General features: G+C 38.0%; 1 protein-coding gene across 2 annotated transcripts in view; it reads right to left on the minus strand.

Annotated features, from left to right (window-relative positions):
• Nucleotides 1-22,937, minus strand: part of cpne5b (copine Vb) — a 117,471-nt gene that overhangs the window by 87,650 nt on the left and 6,884 nt on the right. For both annotated transcript variants that reach the window (XM_044179893.1, XM_044179903.1), the window contains exon 3: nucleotides 177-217. In XM_044179893.1, coding sequence (XP_044035828.1) covers nucleotides 177-217 — 41 coding nt within the window. The remainder of the gene's footprint in view (nucleotides 1-176; nucleotides 218-22,937) is intronic.

The raw sequence follows: 22,937 nt of genomic DNA on the forward strand, positions 1-22,937 counted from the left end.
AAGATTTCCCAAATCACAGGGCAACATATCCACAAAGACAGAAAAAAAAAACACATCGACCAGAAGAGAAGGAGAAAAGACAAAAACGGAGCATGACTGAAAGCTGTATTTTTTAAAGAATGGAGTTCCTGCACAGGGATGAACAGTCAAACATTCAGTCTCTACGACATACTCACATGGATCTGACTTGGAGAATGTGTCTTTATCCAGCAGGTTTCTGGAAAATGAGAAAAGAGAATAGAAACAATTGTTACCTCTTGTTCATGCTGACGTGAGATTTTTCACCACCACACTTGGCATCAAAGGCCCACAACACCTTGCAAATAGCTACACAGTAGTAGGTGGCAATGTAACTTTTGATTAAACATTCTAACACAAGAGGAAGAAAAACGATGACCATCCACACCGTCAACATTAATCTTTAATAGTGGCTTCTGTTCTCCCGTCAGCTTCTGATCATTTGTTCAAGTTACAAGTAATTTTCTTCGGGAGGCTTTTTGAGCAATGAGTGACTCCAAAACAAGGTATTAAACTACTTCAAGGATACTTTCACACACAGTAATTTAACCACTATTTTAAAGGCCCTCCACACCCACACAGGTGTTCTCAGTCATTCTGGCTGATTAGACGTCTGCTGAGGTTGAAGGTGGGCGGATTCATGTCATGCAACAAGTCCTTCAAATTAAAAGACTAAATCCATTGTTTGTCCATGTGTCTCTAGAGCGACACATAGAAGCGTTCTCTGATCTGATGTCCCTATCGACAGAACGACATAATTTGTCTGTGCCTTGCCAAAATACAAATCACTGTTGAAAAATAAATCAGTTTTATGATGTGACTAACACTTAGGTTAGGTTTAGGCACAAAAACAATTTGGTTAGATTTAGGGAAAGATCGTGGTTTGGGCTAAAATGACTACTTCGTTAAGGTTAGAGGACCTTTGTCGTCATGGTTACAATAACGAACGATTGTGGTCATGCTTCAAAAACAACGTTGTCTGTTGGTTTGAAACGGGAAATGAACTTGTTAAAGTCAGATGCTTTATTGTCCCATCCATTCACACCGACTTCCTCCGTGAGCGGTGCTTTATAACACCACCTGACTTCCTCCTTTGCTTTGTCATAATTACTATGTAATTACTAACGTAAACAAACTATATGTTGTTTAAGGGCACTTGCTGAAACAACTGATGCTGTCATTCTTTTTGGGAAGACAGTCTCGAATTACATGAGGTCCCCGGACTCCATGTACTAGAATGATTAAGTATGATTAAGGTATCATTTGTCCCGCCCTAGCAGCTGAGAGAGATGTCAATCAAGCACAGTCTGTACACATTCACACAGTCCTGAGTAGAGGTCTATTCAGTCAAAATGATTAAAATCACCTGTGTGGGTTTACTATGGGTGTACAGGGCCTTTGCATAAAAGTTCACTATCAGAAGTATCCTGTGTTTAAGTACATTACCACTTTATATTGTCCAGTAAAGGAAAAAGGCTAACTAAAATACAGTACTATGATGACTACCCTACAGTGTTGGTGCACTTTCAAAGCAAGTTCAAATCAATATACCCATTTGGTTCTAGTTTTAATCAATGACTCTATGTGCTACTTAAAGGTAGTTTTACTGCGTGGCTGGAGTTAATAGCATAGATCAGGTTCTGTATGTCTAAGAGATAAGAGAGCATTTAAACATGAAACCAAAACCATAAAGCGTCTGGGTGCACAAAATTATTTTTACATTTACAATCTCTTGCATGTGCAAGTCTGATTTTTGCAATGTGCACAAACACACATGCTCATTTAAACATTCACACACTATAAAATCAGCTGGCTAGCAGGCACATCAGCACAGACAATTGTTCAGTTTGGCATCTCTTACAATAGCTGCCTGATTACCAGCACGTCTGTGTGTTTACTGGATGCTCATCAATTCCTCTGCCCTCCAAACACCCACCACGCCTCCCTCTTTGTGATGGCATTCAGTGTGTAACCTCACACTTTTCATATTGAAGTAAAAATAGTTGCCGGGTAACAAACGTTAGTTTAAGATTTGCTTCGTGAATTTAATTATTTATAGAACTTCATCCTCCAGTGGATTTTGAAGGGAAAGTTGTTTAAAATTATGCCACTTAGCCTAAATTGTAATTAGTACCATTAATTCCCAGACGAATGGTACTTATTAGCAGCTGGTAACTATAACAGCTAATGTCAGGAGTCATAATTTAGTGGTTATAATCAGTAGGTGACCTATCACAGGTCACATTTTAAAGGAATCCTCTGAACATAAAGTTTTATTAGTGCCTGCAGCATTGATTTGCAGCAAAGGTTGGAGACAGAAAATTGTGGGCTTGTGTGACGCGAGGAGAAAGACAAAAAGGTCATTGTCAAGGGTCTCTTTCAAACTTCTCCGCCTATCTGTCCCACTCCAGTATCCCGGCTCTGTCGCTTAATCTGTGAGGTGCGGTCTTCCAAATTTTGACTTTCTCTAAATGCTAATATGTGCTTCATGCATGAAAAGAATGAATGGACAAGACAAGACAATTAGCTTAACCATATTATCCATAAACCTTTAAATCGTATATTATAAGGTCACATGCTTAGAGGAATATCATCTATATAATGTATTATGTGGGGTGCATTTTTTATTCATTCATTTGACATGATTTATTCGACCTAAGTTATGTTTGAAAATGTGTACATGACTCTATACTCTGATGTTAACTTACAATGCATTATTTAAAATACAGTAGATAGTGCAGGTATACTTCTTTTCTCTCTCTGTTGTGGAAGAAATTTGATGTTTCTCTTTTTAAAACTTATAGTAATCAGGAATTCATGCGTTGTGTGAAGAATCACAACTTTCCCTCATGTTTTCATATTGGCTTTAGTTGTTTTGATCTTTAATTTAAAGACCATTAGTGCCAAAACATCTTTTATCTGAGAAAACACTGAACATTTAATCATTGGGAGATATTCCCGGATTTCGAGTATAACGTTTACGTGTTTTTTTCTTATTCTTGCAAACCCATCTCTCTTCAGAAGTTGGATACCAATCAGCTTGCTTGATGCATCCACACAGCACGTTGTTAAGATTTGGGAGGTGTGCACACTGGCTTGTCTGCAGGCCTCTGCAACGTACAATTAAATTAAATCACAATAAAATCCTTGTCCTCTAATGCTCTAATGGCATGGATAGATAGACAGAACAAAAATGCTTTTCAGTCTTTCAGATTCTTGGCCAACCTGACATGTGCATTACATTGACAGTGAACTCCCTCCTTTATATATACTTTTTTTTCATGCACTTCCCTCTTCTCTTCCCCACTCTGTCTTTCTTGGTCTCTTCTTGAGCCTTATTTTAATGCATTTTCTATAAATCTCTCTCTGTCTAACTTAATCTCTCAACCTCCGCCCATGTTTCGGGTGTCCGCATTACACCTCGGTCATGCTTGCTTGCCCTTTTCGTAATGCCTGCCAGAGGCTACTGTGTACCCAACAATATTACCCTTCTTGTTTTCTTTTGCTCACTCAGTCACTACAGTGACACGAGAGCCTTTACTCGAGATGCCAAAGCCTGCTGGCTTCTCTTGATTCTTGTTTCTTTTCTTGTTTCATTATCCTCTGCAGTTTCTGTTGTCATAAATTGTCAGCTGTGTTCTTTCATCAGCCTCAATCAATTTTGATCTTTTCTCTGCTTCTGGATTTCTTCCTCCCTCCCTTTATAGCTTTCAAAATGGCAAAGACGATACTTGCTGATGTTCTGTGATTGTCCAAATGCCTGCAATTGAAGCGCTGCAGCATTTAAAATTCTAGCAGCAGAGTTCAAGGTTCCAGGAAAAAGTGCCTTTTCATTACAACTGGCACTACTAAAACAAGATAATCAAATAAGCAAATCGGAGCACATACTGCATTGAGTTTAAAAGTGATTTCAACCTTATCAGAAATATTGCACTGCTTCATCTCCAGTAGAAGAATGGAATTTTGGAAAAACATCTTGCTGTTTTCAGTTTATCATGCTTGTATGCTAAATGTCTCAGGAGCGTATTGTTTCTAATAATTGGATGCTTTGTTCGCTTCAATTTATTCAGCCCCTCTCCAAATACATATTCAGTTACATTTGGATTCTTTCCATCCACCAACCCATAACAGCCCTCAAAGGGTACATTAGCACTCAACGTGGTGCAGCAATCCCTATTTATTTCTGCTCCATTGTTATAATTTGAGTTCGAGTCCTCTACTCTGGCAACATTACACATTATACATATTGTAAACTGCTGTACAGTATCATGAGTTTTTAAACTATGAGACCAAAAAGTAAATGATTGTCAATGGGGATGTAAAGATTCACCAGTGTGAACCAATCAAAATCACAGATTGGATCCAAATTCAGAAAGAAATTCATCAAAATACAACCGTCCAAAATGGAGTTTGGGCAAATTTCAAACAACTTTGTAGTCTCTAATATCCAGACTGACCATACAGATAAAACCAAATAAATGTCACTTTGTACAAAAACCATAGGGGGCTCCTCCCAGCACAAGAGCTAGCATAAGCTAACTGTATGCTAAGTGAAAACAGCATGAAACAGCAGAAGGTCGAACATCTGAAAGATGTTGTTATTTCTCTCAGGAGTCAGAGTTAAAACCGTGAATATTGGACTAACATTCATCAGATGGCCAAAAAATGGAATGCTCATGTTGCTCTGTTTCTGCTAGATGTGGAAGTAGCAGTTGTTTGCTGACACTTTAGCATAACTTAAAGTCACAAATAGCAGTTACAGCATCTTTAGGTAAGTCATTTTGATTGCTCAAAGGTGGGCGCAACTTAGGTAATTCTGGAGAATCACGGCCATTTGGAGTAGAATACTGGAATGTGGAATACACTATACCTCCTCACAACTTGGGTGAGGGGGATATGTTCTGCTCCCACCTGCGTTGGTTTTTTTTGCAAACTGATATCCAATACACACCTGCGACCCATGCTATCCCTCACTAGCTACTATGACTGACAAGCTAACAAAGTGCAGGATGCAGTGGCTTCACTCACTTTAACTCAAAGATCAGAAAAAGAAAAAGAAAAGAAAACTTTCTTCTTAGTCCCATTCAGTCTGCACTGTCATTTAAGATAAAGCACCAGGCAAAACGCTGGAAAAGCTTTGTACAGCAAGCAGGACATCTTTTAAAAGTCTTTAAGAAAATTACAGATAATTCAGAACGCTGCAGCCAGGATTTTGACCAATACAAAAAAAGGCTCACATCACTGCACTGGCTAACTGTATCTTTTAGAATTGATTTTACTTTTAGTCCTTTTACTTATCTACAAAGCCTTACATAATCTAGCACCCTCATACATCAGCGACTGCCTCTCATTTTATGTCCCAACAAGAACTCTCAGATCTTCCACTGCTTTTCTTTTAGATGTTCCTAAAGTGTCCGACAAGAAATCTGGTGAGGCTGCTTTCTGTTTTTATGGCACTAAACTGTGGAACTCCCTCCCCTTGGATCTCAGGACAGCAAACTCTTGGTATTTTTTAAAATAAATTACAGACCTATCTTTCTGACTCTTTTAATTTGGGTTGACATTGCTGGTATCATTTATTAAACTGTAAATGTTTGCTTTTTTCTTTCTTTCTATTGCCTTTGTTATTTATTATTGATATGATATGTCTTGTGAAGCACTTTGGGCTGCATCTTTGCATGAAATGTACTATAATAAACAGCTTCTCATTGCTCCTTTTTGTGGAACATAATGGAACCCCTGGAGAGATTTGACCCAACGCCCTTTATCACATTTTGGATTAAGGTCATCGCCAGTCCACACCATGGACTTCTGGACGAACAGCAAAGGCAGCTGATCCCAGGCCTCTGTGGTCGCTTCTGTTTTATGGTAAGGGCTATTCCCAATTTACTGTATTTATTATTCACTGTTATCACTGTGTTGTATCTGACAGGTGTTGATGAGGACTGGATCCCTTTTCAGGTATCCCCTGATACCTGAGAAAGAAATATTAATTTGAGTGCACACTCTTATCAGAAGTAGCTATCGTGTCTTTGTAATGTTTCATTATTACAGACATTACTGTTGAGTTTGAGTGTATCAGTGAGCAGTTCTATAATATAGAAAATTAGATACTTTCTCCAAAAATCAGTGGACATGGAAGATACATTTCCTCTTTTCCTTTATGAAGAAATAGTTGGTGAGGCGGCAGAGGAGGTTGCTATTTTTCTCACTTCATCTAAAAATTATACATTCATCCTAATAAATATAGTGTGGGAGTCTACCTGACCTTTCATTTATTCTATGTTTGTATTAAGAGCTGTTAGCTGAGTGCATCAGATCATTTAAATCCCTATAGCCTGTCATCGCAAATTAGAAACCAAAGCCAGTGTGTATACAGGTTGGCACAGAGTGCTTATACATTTTTCTTTCATTTGTCTATAGAACAATCACATATGAGCAAATAGATAAATGTCAAAGCAAAGCAATAGGAGCCTACTGGAAAACCTGTATATGTCTGTGTTGGAGGAGCTAATCAAGGATATATCTTGGATTTTCTCCTGAGTAGATTGAGAGTAGAAAAATTTTTGCCTTGTCGAGTATCCAAAGATGTGTTGTGAGATATATTTGACTTAATTTGAGAGTTCTCTCACTCAATTTCTCATTAAAAAATAACAACCTACGGTAATCATGACACAGTCACCTCCTCCTGTACAAGATCCTGTACAAGTATAACTAAAACAGCAATAGGAAGTTCATAGGTGCTGTTGGAGGGGTTATTATTTTTTAGTTTAAAATACTTTCAGTACAAGAAAAATATCATCAGTGAAGTAGTTTTTGTACTAAACATTGTAAACTAAATCTTTAAGTGTATGTTACATCATTCCTGATCCCGTAGTGCACTGGTTAGTTTTTTCAGTAGGTGCCTTAGAACAACAGCAATATTCACAGTGGACACTTGCTTTTTTCTGTCACTTTGTAGAGACTGTGTGTGTGTGTGTGTGTGGACATGTATTACAAAGGTTGTGGGGACATAAATCTGTTTACACAGAGGAGACTCGCCTTCCTTTTTGGGACAAAACACAAGTCCCCATAATGTAAATGATTAAATTTTAGGGTGAAGACTTGGCTTAAGGTGAGGTTTAGGTTAGGTTAGAAGAGAGATGTACTACATCCCAAGGGTGAAGTCTGTGGTGCAGGGGCCCAAGGAATAATCAATATAAAACTCATCTAATGATAAAGCATCTTTTTATAAGAAATAAATAATTATAATAAAAATAATATGAGGTAAGGGTTAGGGTTAGGCAAGTAGTGATTATGGTAAGGCTAGGGCTGGGCAATTTGGCTTATATAATATCTCAATATTTTTAGGCTATGCGATATACGATATATATCTTGATATACACATTTTCTCTAAAATGACATACCGTAAATTTTCAAATAATGCAAACATATGATGATCGTATAGAATATGATGCATTGTTGTAAATTAAACTACCCAACAATATATAAAGCAGTTAAAATTAGCTCAACCTTAAACATCTACAGCAGTAAAATGCAACATACACATTAATCCTAATAATATAATAATAATAATAATAATAACAATCCATTTTACTGCACATTGAGTACTTTAAGTAAATGTAGCTATAATACATACTTTTACCTTAATAAGGTTTAGAATGCAGAACATACTTGTAGTGGAGTATTTTCACAGTGGGGTTGGTATTAGTGCTTTTGCTTAAGTAATGGACCTGAATACTTCTTCTACCTCTGGTTAGCACACCCACAGCCTAACTGCACCTTTGTTACCGGCCGAGCCTTCTTCTTTAAGAAATGTAGCCTTGTGGGTAGCCTGTGTTTGTGATGGAGTCCAGCGGGATTGAAAAAAAAAAAAAGAAAAAGGTGTGTAGATGAGCTCAGGATGCAGTAAAGTTATAATGGTTACTGAAAGTCTGTCTGTTGTGTTTGCTGCCACAGAAAATAAATAAAAAGTCCCTGTTTATGTAACATTACTACAGCGATTTCTTGTACTCTTCACAGCAGAGTTGCGCCAGACTGTGAACAGCTAGCTAGTTAGCAGCTACGAGTCAGGCTGAAATATATTAAAATAGCCTAAAACCGGAGGTCTCCCAAATACGTTTCAGAGCTGAGAAGCTGGAAGCCGCAGGTAGAGTAATCAGAGCGATCAGATGATTGATCACGTTTTCTCTTGTGATTTTTTTCGCTGTGGTGGAAAATGACTCATAGCTACTAACTAGCTAGCTTTTCACAGTCTGGACCAACTCTATGGCTGGACACTTCATGGCTGACAAAAGTAACGTACTTAAGTTACTGAAAACTCAAATATGACGATATGGTCATCAGCTTTATCGCGCATTAATTGATATTCGAATATATTCGATATATCACCCAGCCCTAGGTTAGGTTTAAAAGAATGCAGTTTTTAGCCTCAGGTTGTAGCTTGTGGTGCCCTGGCACAGGTACAATTAATACAAACACTCCTCCAATGATAAAATAACTTTAATAAAATTAGTATTAAAAGTATTTTTTTAAAATGTGCCTGTTAGGTTTAATGATGGGAGAAATAAAACAACAATCCCAGCCTCTCTCATTCATTATGTTATTTTTCTGGTCTTCCCTCCAGGTTGTGACCAGGCTTAGGGTTAGGGTCAGGAAAAGTCTCCAGGAAATTAATGTTAGTCAATGTAATGTCTTCAGAAGTGATGGAAATACTTGTGTGTGTGTGCTATATGTGTGCATGCACAGACATTATCACCCAAGCATGCAAACATCCAACAAACCAATTATTTTAGTATTCCCTCCCTTTCTCCCTCTCTTTCCTAATTTAGTTCATGTTTTTCCTGCACACTGGTCCAAAATGAATCAGCCCATATGTCATCCACCACTGCCTCCTCTCTATCTTTGTCATTTCCACCTCCTGTTTATCTGTCGGCTGTGTATTATCTCTCTAATGGTCTCTTCATTATCTCTTATGTTAAACGTTGCCTCAAATTGCTTTCATCCCTGTGCCACTGCTCTTTATTTTCCAACATTCACTCAGTCAGCACATATATTTTTAGATGTGACCAGCAGCTGGTTTAAATCACTGCCAGAGGTCACAGGTTCAAATGTCAAAAAAATCACTGATGGTGTAAATGTGTTAGAAAACAGTTTTATCTCTGCACCGTTATGCATTATTAAAGCAAACATTTTCACTTTTGATTAATACAGTGTTACATTGATGTAATAAAATATTTTCTGGAAAGAAAAGTCACTCTCATGCTGCAGGTAAGACAATGTCAATATACTCTACTGTTGTACTCAACAGTAACTTTCTTTCAGAACTGATATCTTATTGATCTCATGTAAGATTTTTATTGGAAGCCATCTTTTATTGTCAGAGTGTGAAGATGGCCAGAAAATGCCACATACAGTACATACCGTGTATCTCTAATCTCATACATTATGATGGAAAGCAAACTGGGTCTACCACTCTGTAAACAATGTTGGTTTGTGTACAACAATTGTTACATTGTGAATTAAACACAGTACATCCTCTTCATGTGCTGAGGGAGTACATTCTCTTTTTTTTTTTAGCTTGAGGCAGAAATGGTGTTGTATACCAATTGTGGTTTGGGCAACGAGGTCCTCTGGGAGTGGTGTTGCCATCTTTCTAGAAATATAATTTGTGAAAAAGATTTTTTTTTTTATCTTTGGACCCAATAACCAAACCTGATTTTCTGTAGAACATGAAAATGCAGCCTTTTCTATGAAGGATCCAGGTTTATGCTCATACTGTAGGTAGCACAATAAGTTACTATGCTAACTTTGTGATTCCCTGATTGAATCCTATTGCAAACGATGTGGTTGTTTAATATTGTCTAAATTATGTAGTTACATTTTTTTGTTTGCACCCTCTTGAGTGGTTCATTACATGCATTTCACTTATCATTGACACATGCTACATAATTACATGCTGCAAAGATCATATGAGTAATGGCCATCATGATGTTTACCATCATCAAAGAAAAACTAGGCCTATCTATTTCTAAAATGAAGCTTTTAGATATTCATGAAAACAAACAACATAATGCGAGGCACTTGGTTTATGTCCATTAGCAAACAATGCAATGGAAACAAAAAAACTACACAACATACAGTAATTACAGCTTAATTACACATTACTGTAATTACAACAGCACCAATAAAGTGAAAAGGAATCTTCTTTTACTTATCAAGGGGTCATTTTTGGCTGCCATTGAATAATTTACAGCAGTTGGTGCCATTAAATTATTAAAAGCTTCTACTTTCTGACAAGTACATTTTAAAACCAGTGCTCTAGACCTCAATCAATTTCATGTCAGCTCGCTTAATCTGAAGTGCATGGTAATTGAATGCAGCATGCAGTCTTGAAACATAAATACACATAAATTATCATTGTCTTTTGGTTTTACATGTTAAAAATATATTGGAGGACTGAATCATTGCCATAGATGACAGCTCAAGCTGATCAGAAGGTAACTGGTGTGAATTTGGCTAAAGATATGAGAGAAGGATAAACTTGACTTATTTTTACTGAGAGCCCATCTTCTACATGGCCCCTAACCGTTATAAATAAACCCTAATTATGTGTGCAAGATATGGTGGAGGAGCCATTATTTGTAAGGCGCAAATCTTCTTAGTATGCCTCCCAAACTATTTGATAGAAAAAGGTTTTAAAATAGCAAGATACTGGTGTTGCAGTGGTTTTTTGTTTTTTTTTTTTTTTTTTTTTTTTTTTGCTTTTATCTGCATTATTCCTGTTATTTTTTCCCCACCAGTTTTGTATATGGGTAGACAAAATATAATACCATAAATTCTCAAAAGGTTTGCCTCAGTGGCAGAGAGAACCAGGCTTTTATTTGATCTTATCTTGATAATTCAGTACAATGTTAATTTCCTCAGCACTAATTCCATCAGTACAGCAAGAGTCATGTCAGGGATTCTACTTTCTACTTTTACCTTTTTCCCACAATTACATGAATAAAACTCAACACTTCCTCCAGAAGTTTCACATTAAAAGTCTTGCAGCATTCCTTTTATAGGTCAGCTTTTAATGTGGAAAAACATCAGTAAAAGTGTTGAGTTTTGTTGTCTGTAGCTTAACATTAATCAAGAGTATGGCAAAGAAACGAATGGAATTAATTAGAGTATGTAAGCATTATTTATGTTAAAAAATAGAACGTGTCAGTAGCACAGGGGTGAGTATAACATGACTCTGTTGCACTGATGGAATTGGTGCTGACGAAGTGTACATTGTACTGACTTTACCATGTGAGCTGTTGTAACAGGCTACAGGTAATTTCACCCCCTCAATGTGTTTTTTTAGCAGGCCTTTATTTGTTTGTGCTAGACCACGCCCCTAGCTGTTATTTGAAACATTGAATGCCAGCTTTTATATGAGAATTTATAGTTTTTAAAACTAGAACTTTAAAGTTTAGCAAAAATTTAACAAACCAATAAACTGGCATCCAAGGTGAAGGAAGTCGATTGATTGATGATACACACTTACTGACTCACACACATACTGTACACACACCAATTTAATCCTCATGTTAAAATTGTGGCACAATTGAGCAATGGAGCAAGTGGAGCAAATGCATCCCCATTATTTATTTAGGGGGAGCAAAGTTATGGCTTTGCTACCCCACTTTTTTTCTTTTTAAAAATATACATATCATCATACCGTCCCCGCAATCAGGTTTATTAAGATTATTTAAGATTATATTCAAGCAGTCTATATCAATGATCGTTTTACTATTTTCAGCAAATGACAAAGACAAGTAATAAAAAAATCACACATTTTTTTGACCACCCTTTGAGTTGGTTCAGTCGAACCCGTCGCTGATTGTTTGCCACAGCATGCTTTGGCTGTCAGTCACATTCTGTCAATCCACACAGAAGTCTGACTGTTTACAAAGGTGAGAAACATGCCATTTAGCCTAACTGCAATCATGGACTGAAAATAGAACATAGGAAAAGATAGGCTAGCATATGTTTAATGAACCAGCTTGGTTCACTGACTCCCGCCAAAATTGTAATGTCACCGAAATGCCAAACCGATTTGCGATCAGATAGGATTCGGCTGTGGAAATGGGACATTCGCGAAGGAGCCGAATCAAAGAGGTGGCTCTTAGTTCAATGTGCCTATTAATATTTTGCATAAGCCCTGCTGATTTTATTATTTGGGATGTAGTGGAGGGTAAACGCACAAATGCAGTTTACCCACCTTTTTCAAATGCAACATAGGGTTTACTCACCTTTTTATGAGTTTAACATTATCAAACATGGGACATTTTAGCCAGCGGACATTTATAGTTTAACCATCTTTTATTTTACCACTACATCCCCTCTGTGATTTTGTCTAATTACTGTTAATATCTAGCTAATTTGCTGCCCCGCTCTCTCCCTTGAATCACACAACAGCAGACTAACCTCTAACCTCTATTAGAGCATGCACCCCCTGTCCAACATGTTTTCCATCCAACCCTGCTTCAACACAACTGGCTCAAATGGGATTTTGCCATGCAGTTACATTTAACAAAGTGAGGAACACAAAATCTCATAATGTCTCATTATTATTCATCTAAGATTGAGTAGGGCCTACACAAAATTATGATTATTTTATGTTTTGGAAATTATCCTCTATTGTTGCCATAAGTCAGGTTAGGTGGTGTAGAAATGCAGGAAATTTGTTTAATTTTTTTTTTTTTTTAATTCTGGGGGAGGACCCCCAGACCACTCATCAAAGTAATTCTTTTACTAACCTGTGTCAAATGCAACCCCCACAACATATGCCTTCCTACACACAATCCCCAAGTCAACAACGGTCCTGCCCTAAATTTTGAAAAACCTCACCCAAAATTTCATCAGATGAGGTGCTCATCTACAGCAATATACAGCCACGTCAAAACTCTAGAGCTTTGTTGCAGAGGTGTGTGTGGAAAATTCCAACCAATGTTAAGAATCTTAAATCAGCAGAGACTTTGAAAAAGGTCGAGTGTATGTCTTCAGGGTTGCAGACTGCGGTAATTACAGTAAAATACATTCCTCTTTTGCTAATAGTGAAATCTCCAGATCTATCCCACAAAGCAGTGAACAGGAGATGTAGCTTGAAAACTCGCAAGGAAAAAAAGACACATAGAAGCTCAGAAAATGTTTGATACATTTGAAAAATCACTACATGTCACCAGGACATAAAAAACAGCTTTTTCAATTGGATGTGAGTTAGTCTTAAATATGCCTTTAAGAACAAGAATAAACTTTTCACCAGGGCATCACAACAACTACTGCCATGACATTAAATATTTAAAATGTGTCACCAGATTTGCATTAGGTGTTGTGTAATCCATTTCAAAGGGATTGGCAATACTAAAGGGGTTTCAAACTAACTTCCTGAAACACAACTTCCCTTATGCAAATGAGGTTATGAAAAGATCTGAGATGCACGGAGGCAGCGGGGGCAGGATTTGGGTATGTATGTCTCTGTGCACAAGGGAATTTGTGAGGGAAGAGAGCAGAAATGTAAGAGAAAATCAAATGTAAGAACAAGAAGAGGAAAGGAGAAAATGTGTGTCAGAGAATGTGTGTGTGAGGAAAGAGAGGGAGAAAAATGAAGTCCTCAGAGATTAGATCAGAAATAGGCTGAGTATAACAGAGTTCCTCTTGCACAGGGAGAAGAAATAAGTCCCTGTTAGACAGACACACAGACATAGCTGACTTTATTTACTCATCTGACACAAACCACAATAATTAAACAGCTCTTTCCCTCTAACTTGCAGGAGGTTCCTCAGCTCTCCAACTCTAACTGCTCTGAGTGCGGGCTGAGAAAAGGATGATAAATATCTAGGGATGAGTGGTTCTTTTTGAAGAGGCGTTTCAAGACATGAAAATTGAGCTGACGAGATTCTTGACTTAGAATAGAGCACAAGTCAGCAAAATAGGCTGCCACAGGCTAATAATTAAAACTTTGGAAGCTTATTTTAACTGAAATTAGGACTCCTCACTGATACTGCTTATTTGTAAAATGATCCCAGATGCATTTATTTACACTGTGTTGTATCTGTTATGCACTATTATTCTTTCATGTGAATATTTACCAAACTGCCATGGCTGGTGTAGAGTCTGAACCTAAGTATTATGGAAGCCAGCATGCCTATAGCCAACATATCACTCTATTTCATGCATTTAAATAATGTTTCCAATGCAGTATTCCCTGGAAATGTATATCTAAGAAAAGACTGTGAAATGCATGTGTGCATCGAGGGTGAAAGGTTCCCATCGAGGGTATATTTTTCTGGTGCATGGAGGACAGTTTGTGGGTGTAGAATTAATCTATACTATATTGATACAGGCCTGGCTCTGTACTTGACCTCTTGCACACAATGCAGCACAACTCAAGACTGGGGGAAGGTGTGTGTGTGTGTGTGTGTGTGTGTGTGTGTGTGTGTGTGTGTGTGTGTGTTGCTGTAAGAAAATAAGGAAACGGAACAGGATATTTATCACCTGCAGAATCATCACTGACTAGATAATGACTTTGTAAAATGTATTGCAAGTTTGTTTTTTAACAGCAGACAGACAAAGTTAGCGACTAGCTGATGAACATAGTGGAGCATTTATCAGCTAAAGCGTTAGATATTTTCTTCACGAGTTGTTGGAAAAAAACAGAGGTAAAAGAAACTGAATATTGGACTTACATTCATCAGGTGGACACAAACACGATTCCAAATGAACGATAATGTTGCTGTGTAATTGCTGGATGTGTAAATAAGCAATTGTTTGCTAACAAGTTAATATCAACTTAAAAGGTGATATATCAATGTTGTGTTCACAACTTGTTTTTACTACCACCAATTGGCCCAAAAAAATCAGTTATTGCAAGTTTAAGAAATTAAATACAACACAACATCTTAAACAGCAGAAAGCATTCTGTCAATCAAGAGAAACCAACGACCGTTCCACCAGTGGCCACAATTTTAGGTCTGACAAGTACTATATATAGTTTACTGATGTCAAATTTGAAGAAGACTGCTTGTGTGTGCCAAAAAAACCCAGCATAAATAGGCTGCCAACAGCTAATTGCAGGTTTAAAGTTCTAATCTTTTAGATTTTCATGAAATCAAATCCCATTTTTGATTCTATTTAATGTCTGCATTCTTTACCATTCCATGTATTTTCATTCTGTAATTACCTTTCAATATAGACGTTTTCATTGTTGCACAGGAAATGATGCATGCATGTAATCCTGTGTTACTATTTGTCATTTTATCTAGTTGATATTAGCCTTACAGTTTACTGTTAACTTTCCTAATGCTGCTGCTAGTTCACATCGAAAGAAGTGGCGAAACATGTGGCTTTTATTGTGAAGCAGTCACAGGAAACGCAATGTATTTGTCACCCAGGTTAGCGCTGACAGCGATCATTCATCAAAGTTGTTAATCAAAAATGTTTGGCATTGTATATTATAACTTTAATGCCCTAGCAATCAGCTACTTTTCCTGGAGTATGTGTCCAGAAGAGATATGGGATAAGGACGACAACTGTATATGTCACTATACTTGGGGTTAAAAATAGTTAGACAAATTTTAAACAGTTTCAAAATAAGCCTAAATGTCACTGCAAGAGATAACCATACACCTTGAAGCTCTGATAATGATTATATTTGTGTATGTCTAACAAATCCAAGGATTACAAACCCCTTTCAAATTCATTTTGGTAAAAAATGCATGAAAATTGTTTTTTTTAACCTCCTAAAAGCCTGATATTTTGAAAAAATTAGGTTTTCATCCTGCAATAACAATTTGTCACTACAGAAAAGCAGAAACAGGCTGACTGTTTTCCTCAAGGATATTTAAGCTAGGATGGATTGTAATAAGAAGGCTATCCTCACACTTTTGAATGAAAAAGCATTGCCAGTGAGACAAAATGAAAGGGACATGTGAATGGTAGTGGTGGATGACAGAGGAAGGGAGGAGTTAATGAGGAATGAGGAGGGAAGAACAAGGCAAAAAGTGAGGTGCGCTTTGAGAGAGGAGTTATAGTGGAGGATGAAAAAAGAAGCAGATGGAGAAAGGAGAAAAGAGGCAACGTAGGGGAAGCAATAGAGGAAAATGCAGAGGTGGAAGAAGGAGGATAATCTGTTTATAAGAGCATTGGGTAAAGCATTATGCAGTACAGATAAGGTATCAAAAAACTTTCACCGGCCCTTCATCACTGTCTTGTCATTTATACGTTCTTATTACTTGGCTGTCTTATTAGATTGCTGATAGCAATATTTAATACATTATATATTTATATGTGCTTTACTAGTGATATATAAACATCCACATATTGTAAAGTTTAGATCTACTCTACAAAGGATGTTCTCTAATCCATTTTACGCCTATAACAAAACGAGCAGTAGCAATTCATAAATAAAGCTCTCTTCATAGCCTAAATCATCTGAGTCCAAACTGTAGTGCTAGCATTGCTTTAGTGTCGGATCGATGGCAGAACCAAGCAGGATCGTTTTTCCCACCAGCTGTTGAATTATTCAGGCCAGGACTTCCTCTGGGGAGATTCCTGCTCAGCCTGCCAGACAGACACAGCAAGCTTGCAGCCTGGCAGGGAAGCTCAGGAAAAAATTCCCAACAGCATAGATTGTGCCATAGCCCAAGTCAACAGAGGTCAGGTAATGGGCAACATTACAAACTGTATGGTTAGGACCCTGACATACTGCGGTTCATTGATCATTTATGATTTGGGTCATCCATTTTTCTGTAAGCTGCAGAATGTGATGCACGATTTTTTATTTGTATTATTGACAGATAAAAGTGACAGTTTTCACATTGTGCTTTTCAGATGCTATCACACAACAGAAATCAACTTGTATTTTGTTAATAAAACAGGAAACAGTGTCATACTGTATGCCCCTCTCTGGTTGAAAGAGTGCCAAAGAAACTTCCAGCTCTCTGCCTTTACATTATGTTGAAAGTGAACACAGCAGGATTCTTGAGATGAAAAGCAGAATGGAAATGAAAGCGAACCCATACTGTAAAAATAATATCCTAAGAGAAAAGGTTTTGAAACTGCTTCAAAGTAGTATCGTTTTAGTAAAGTGGGTCACTGTAGAGAGAGGATCTCGTTGTCGGATGTCCCTCCTCTGCCTGCCCCTAAGACATGCTTCTTTAGCTAATGAGATACTATCTCTCACAAAACCTGTGGCTCAAATCATTCACTGGCACACACAACATGCAGCAGACTGGAATAATATTAAGACTAAGAGTCTACAGCCATGCTAGCAGCTCTGTGAGGCTATTCTTAGACACTGCAGTGCTTTGAGCTAAATGCTAACATTAGCATGCTAACATGCGCACAATGTCAATGCTAACATGCTGGTATTTAGCAGTTTTAATGTATTACAATTCATCATGTGGAGAACATGAATGTGAGTTCCAGCTTTCATGGCAATCCATCCAGTAGTTTTCAAGATATTTCACTCCAAAACCACAAATGTCAACCTACTGGTGGTGCCAGATGAAAAGTTAGGGGATCGCCAAAGGCAGTATGGATTCTGCCTCTGGGGACCATGTATATCTGTACAAAATTTCATGGTAATCTGTCCTATTATTGTTGACATCTTTCAGTCTGGACGAAAGTGGTGGTCGGAGAAATCCCCTAATAAATTGCAAGGGTTGTAAAATAAGAAAAATGTCAAAAGTTTCTAATGACTTAACTACTATCAGGATTAGAAAATGCTAGCATTACAGTAATACCTAGATGAGAGGACTAAGTTTTGAGAGCTGACAGAAAAATGTGTATACAGCTTTATTTACAGCTTCATTTGTTTGAATTAAAATCCTGAACAATAACTGCCCTAAACCATCACAAATGCAATCACATCCTCATGAATGCAGCCAGGAGAACAAGTTATGCAGTGATACACACGCACACACACATCCATTATCTATTTTCCCTCAGGGTGTCGGTAGCTCCATAATCAAATCCAGTCATCTCACCCACACACTTTTCACACATCTCCAGCTTTGCTGTACCACACAGGACAATCTTGACTAATGAGTCCGTCCTGTACTGGGGGGCACAGAGCCAGAGCTGAAATAGCGCCACAGGCTCAGAATAGGCAAAAAATCTCAAATCTACTCTGAGAGTGGACTCAATCATGCATCACTCACTACAAGATGCTGACCAGCCCACAGTTTGTAAAACTGGCATTTTAACAATGACAGCATTAGACTGTAAAAAAAAAAAACGTTATTATTATTATACAATTATATTGTCTGAATATATTTTTAGTTTTTTTGTTGTCAAGAAAATAGGCTTTAAAGGTTCCACAGGTACCATATGTGAAGGATTTGCACATTAGTTATAATCTCAAATTAACTGCACCCCACCCGCCGCAGCCGCTGCAGTCATGCCTGAAGATTGTGCTTTCATTTTAAGAATAATGCTCAGAGTCTTCAACTGAAAATCCCATAACATAAAATATCTTATGTGATGTGGTTAAACTGGACAAATGATACTTGTTGGTAACGAGCTCGGGGACTTTGGTGGTGGACTGCAGTGTTTCTGCTCATTGGCTCCATCAGATGCCAATAGAGAGAAATACTGGCAGATCCAAACTTGAGGCCACATACGTGGAGCAAGCTGAGCTCATTAGCTGAAGCATACCAGACATTGTTTCTAATTTTAAGCACCTCAGACTCAAATTGCCATCACCTTGTCAGAAGAATTTGTACAAATAAGCATGATGCTATTATTGGAATATGTCAGAGCAAGCTTATAATTCATGATAAGCTGCAACATGTGCAGAGAAAGTTCTTGAAATTTTGGGGACCAGCCAGCTCACTGAGTGACTGATACTACTGAGTGCCCCAAAAAAGAGACTTCTTCTGAAATGTCTTGCCACCAAAAAACATTCTTGCTGCTGCTCCACTAGCGACTGGAAGTGTCCAATCACCTGTGTTCGTGGACATCACTGGCATGCCATTCAAAACAAATTGGTTCATTGTGTTTGAATCGGATGCATGACTTGTAGTGGATGTGGTCCAAGTATGGATAAAAAAGTACCATGTTTCTAATTTCCAGGTGATGGTAGCTGTCCACAGCTGTGACTCACTTTCCTCAATAGCACTGACTGAGAGCTATTACGCTTCCATTAGTCCATCACATATGCCGAGGAAAGATGCTTCTACCGCTGCACAATGGGTGCAGTTCACACAGCTTAATGACTGTTCTTGTTCACCTGTCGTGTTTATCAGAAGGTTTTGATGCCCAGAGTTTTAGTGCATTGTATGTCTTTGAAATGACTTTGGAAACAAGATTTATTTTTTATTCTTTTTAAAAAGCGACATTGTAATACCTCTGCTGGAAAAGGCTTTTTATATGCAATTTCACACATATCACACATGTTCAAAGTACTAACAGTGATTTATTGCTGCACAGAGAGCACAGCAAATATGTGATTTAGAGGATTTAATGATGTGTGCATACCTTATTTTGCACATTTGTTTTCTGACCTTGGAAATAAGTATGTGTGTTTGCATTCACTCACCATACTAACAGAACCAACAGTACATCTAAAACACAAATTACCATTTCTTTACTGGTCTCGTGAATGAAACCAGTGAAGAAATGGTAATTTACCCATAGGCTGTTGGTGATCACTCATCTGTAATTATCCCTAAACATTGAACAGGTCATCTTAAACAAATACTGTTTTCTCCACAGACTACATTTATTTGCCGTGAGCTCTATCATGTTTAGTGGCTGCAAAGAAGTGGCTGAGATGTAGCTTTGTTGGGTTTGTCAGTAGCTCCAACTGAAAAGCCAAATGAATCCAATAATAAGACTCATTAGGGTCCGATAGCAATCCCTCAATCCAGTGTAACTTTAATAAAAAGCTAATCAGGCAGCAGAGACAAGCAAGTCATAGACCCTGGTCAGATGTTAATAATGGCTCCTCCAATTAGACAGATGATTCAGGTGACCCATGATTCCTCACATGCAGATCAAACATGTATAAACACTCATCAATCCCTGACCTGAGGGAACTTTAAGAAACAAAGTTCTCACTTTCGCAGTAGGAACTGTAAGTAACCGATTGCAGTTTTCTTGTTACAATGTGTTACTCCAACACATTGCTGCTAAATTTGAAAATGATGGTCCTATGATCTTGAACTTCCTGCTTTAGTCTTTTTCAACACTGTTTGCCATCATGGAAACATCAGCACACTCCTTCAGTGTTTGGTTTTGTCTGACCATAAACATTGGAGCTTTCACCCATCACAATAAAGCTGGCTGTGACGTCCCTGATAGCACGGGGCTTGAGAAGAGCAATGATAAAAGATTTAATGAAAAATGTCCAGCTCACTTTCACAAAAATCAAAGAAATCAGTTACACCAAAAATCTTTGCTAGGAAAAAAATTTAATAGATTTTTGAGGATGTATTCTGGAGTGGAACATGCATGGTTTTGCAAATAAATATAGCTTTGGGGGGAAAATCCTTAGTGTTATTGTACTTGTATTTATGTTCTTCAGATAAAACTGTACTTGACTGGCAGTTGTTTGCTAGGCAATCTACTTCACAGCAAAGGTTAAATTTCATGGCACCAAACAGGGGCCACAGACTCCATCCCCAAAGTGAAATTGAAAATCATTTGAACAGTCTAACATGTTTACTGGTCACAGTCTTTTTTAGTTATTTGGGACACAGAGAGAAGGAGAGAGAAAGTGTGTGTGTGTGTGTGTGTGTGTGTGTGTGTGTGTGTGTGTGTGTTTAGGTGGTCCTCCATTTTCCCAGTCCTTCACTGATAAATTTGACTTTGTCTTCCCATGACTCCTCTGCTCTTGCCAGTCAGCCAGCAAGCCTGTCAGCTAGAGAGCACAGATCAAAGCCCCATTTCAGCCTCTCAGCCACTAAAGCCAGCGTGACAGTGAGCCATCATTAACACACGCGGAGAGTGTTACCCTTCTTCCTTTGGACTTGACATCACTTATGTTCAGCCGCTGTCGACCACAGCCTCACCAGGCCTCGTTTGTATTCAAGAAGATTCTCTCACCCAGGCGTAAGAGCTGGAAAAGATATGAGCTTGATACAAGTGTGCAGGGTGGAAGAATTTGATGGGTACAGGAATGAGACAGTTAACTCTCAGCAGCAGAGCTGACGGAGCTGATTATAGCCATTCCTGTGTTAAGACGCTGACAACTGAACAGTGCTGCTGTCAGGGCTGGAGGGGATTATTGGGTGTCAGGTGAGGAGTGACGGATAAAAACCAGCATTTTTATAGCATCATGGTAATGAAAGCCACAAAACAAGTCTATTTAATAGCAATGATGATGACATTTTATTAATATAAAACAAGCAAGTAAAGGAAAAATATTGCTTTTTTAAGTGTAGATACGATCTCTTGTGCACATTTATAATCTTTATTGATTTACTGAAACCATTAGTCACAGTCTGTCCATCAGTGTGCAGAAGCAATGAAAAAGGGCAAATAATAGCATTATACTGTGACATATAGTAAATGGTGCTCAGAAATTATGTCTGCTGTCTAAAATGCACTTACCCAAGGTGTTAGTCAGTAAGTAAGAGGGTAGAAAATAATTGATGAGTTCTGCCAGGTCAGGAGAAGACAGTGCTTTGTGCTTTAAAGGCATCCAAATGTCTTTTGTATGCAAACAGTTCCACACAGACACGCAGACTAATATGCTTTCAGATCAATGCTGTCTGGTAAGCATAAATAGACAAAAAACTGACAGCAGAAACAACAACTGTGATGCATATTTAATATGAACAGCCTCTAAGCTTCATAAAGTCTTTTAATTTGTCTCCCAAATGAACCGGGTTGCTGTTGCAAAACACACACCGGTGACCACACAGCTGTCTACAGAGCTACGAGCAAAGCAGAAGAGGTGGAATAGGAAGGTTGTGAGCTGCTACCACCAGATTTTGTGTAATGCCCCCCAAGAGTCTGCAGGTCTGTGTAGGAGATGGTTGGAGGCAGAGAGGCAGAGTCATCAGTGTTGCAGGTGTTACACTGCCCTGGTCTGCGGTGCTACTCCAGCTTAATAACACTGCAGCTTACACAGAGTGAACCTTAAGGAGTGAAAGGAAAAGGAGGAAGATCTGTGTGGCCTCAGCAAGAAAAAAATGTCCCATAAGTGAGGACAGTTGCACCAAAAACTGAATGCATAGACTACAAGCAGATGATTCCCACTGCTTAGGAAAACTGTGATATGTGTCTGTGTGTGTGTGTGTGTGTGTGTGTGTGTGTGCCAGTAGGTAGAGGTGGTAGTGTGATGTCCCCTATGGTTGCACAAAGCTTCAAGCCAAACAGGCCATCATCTGTGGGTATTTTAAAGTTGTTATGTGCATTTTCAGATATATGTCTTAATGACTGATATTTATCTATAGATGACAAAATCAGCTTTTTGCTTTTGCTCCTCTGTTTTGTTTAAATTTGCTAAATTTAGTCATTTTAAATTCAGAACTCCCTTTCACACACACACTGCTGGTGTCTCTATTTTCTTTCTTCTTTGGTCGGTCTTTTTCTTGTCCATGCTCAAGATGGCTTAATTAGCACAATTTCCAAAGTATTAATGTAATATTAAATTATGATGTAAATTATGCTTCAGAACTTTATGTAAAATCTATAGATAACTTGTAGATTTATTTCAGAATTTTTGGAAGCCAATATCATCCATTTGACCACTAAACCCTGCCCTGAACAGCAATTATCAAATCATAGCTTAGGAACTATAATTAGCATAATACCATAATTAGGTACTGCAGGAGTTTTCAACGTGCCAGATACTCTGTATCTAAAGACTTTGGACTTTGAATAGATTTCACAGCGCGTTTGTTCTAAGGTAAGCTGCGAGCTTTAGCTAGCTAACTAGC

Source organism: Siniperca chuatsi, linkage group LG2, assembly GCF_020085105.1.
Source record: "Siniperca chuatsi isolate FFG_IHB_CAS linkage group LG2, ASM2008510v1, whole genome shotgun sequence".
NCBI classification, from domain to species: domain Eukaryota; kingdom Metazoa; phylum Chordata; class Actinopteri; order Centrarchiformes; family Sinipercidae; genus Siniperca; species Siniperca chuatsi.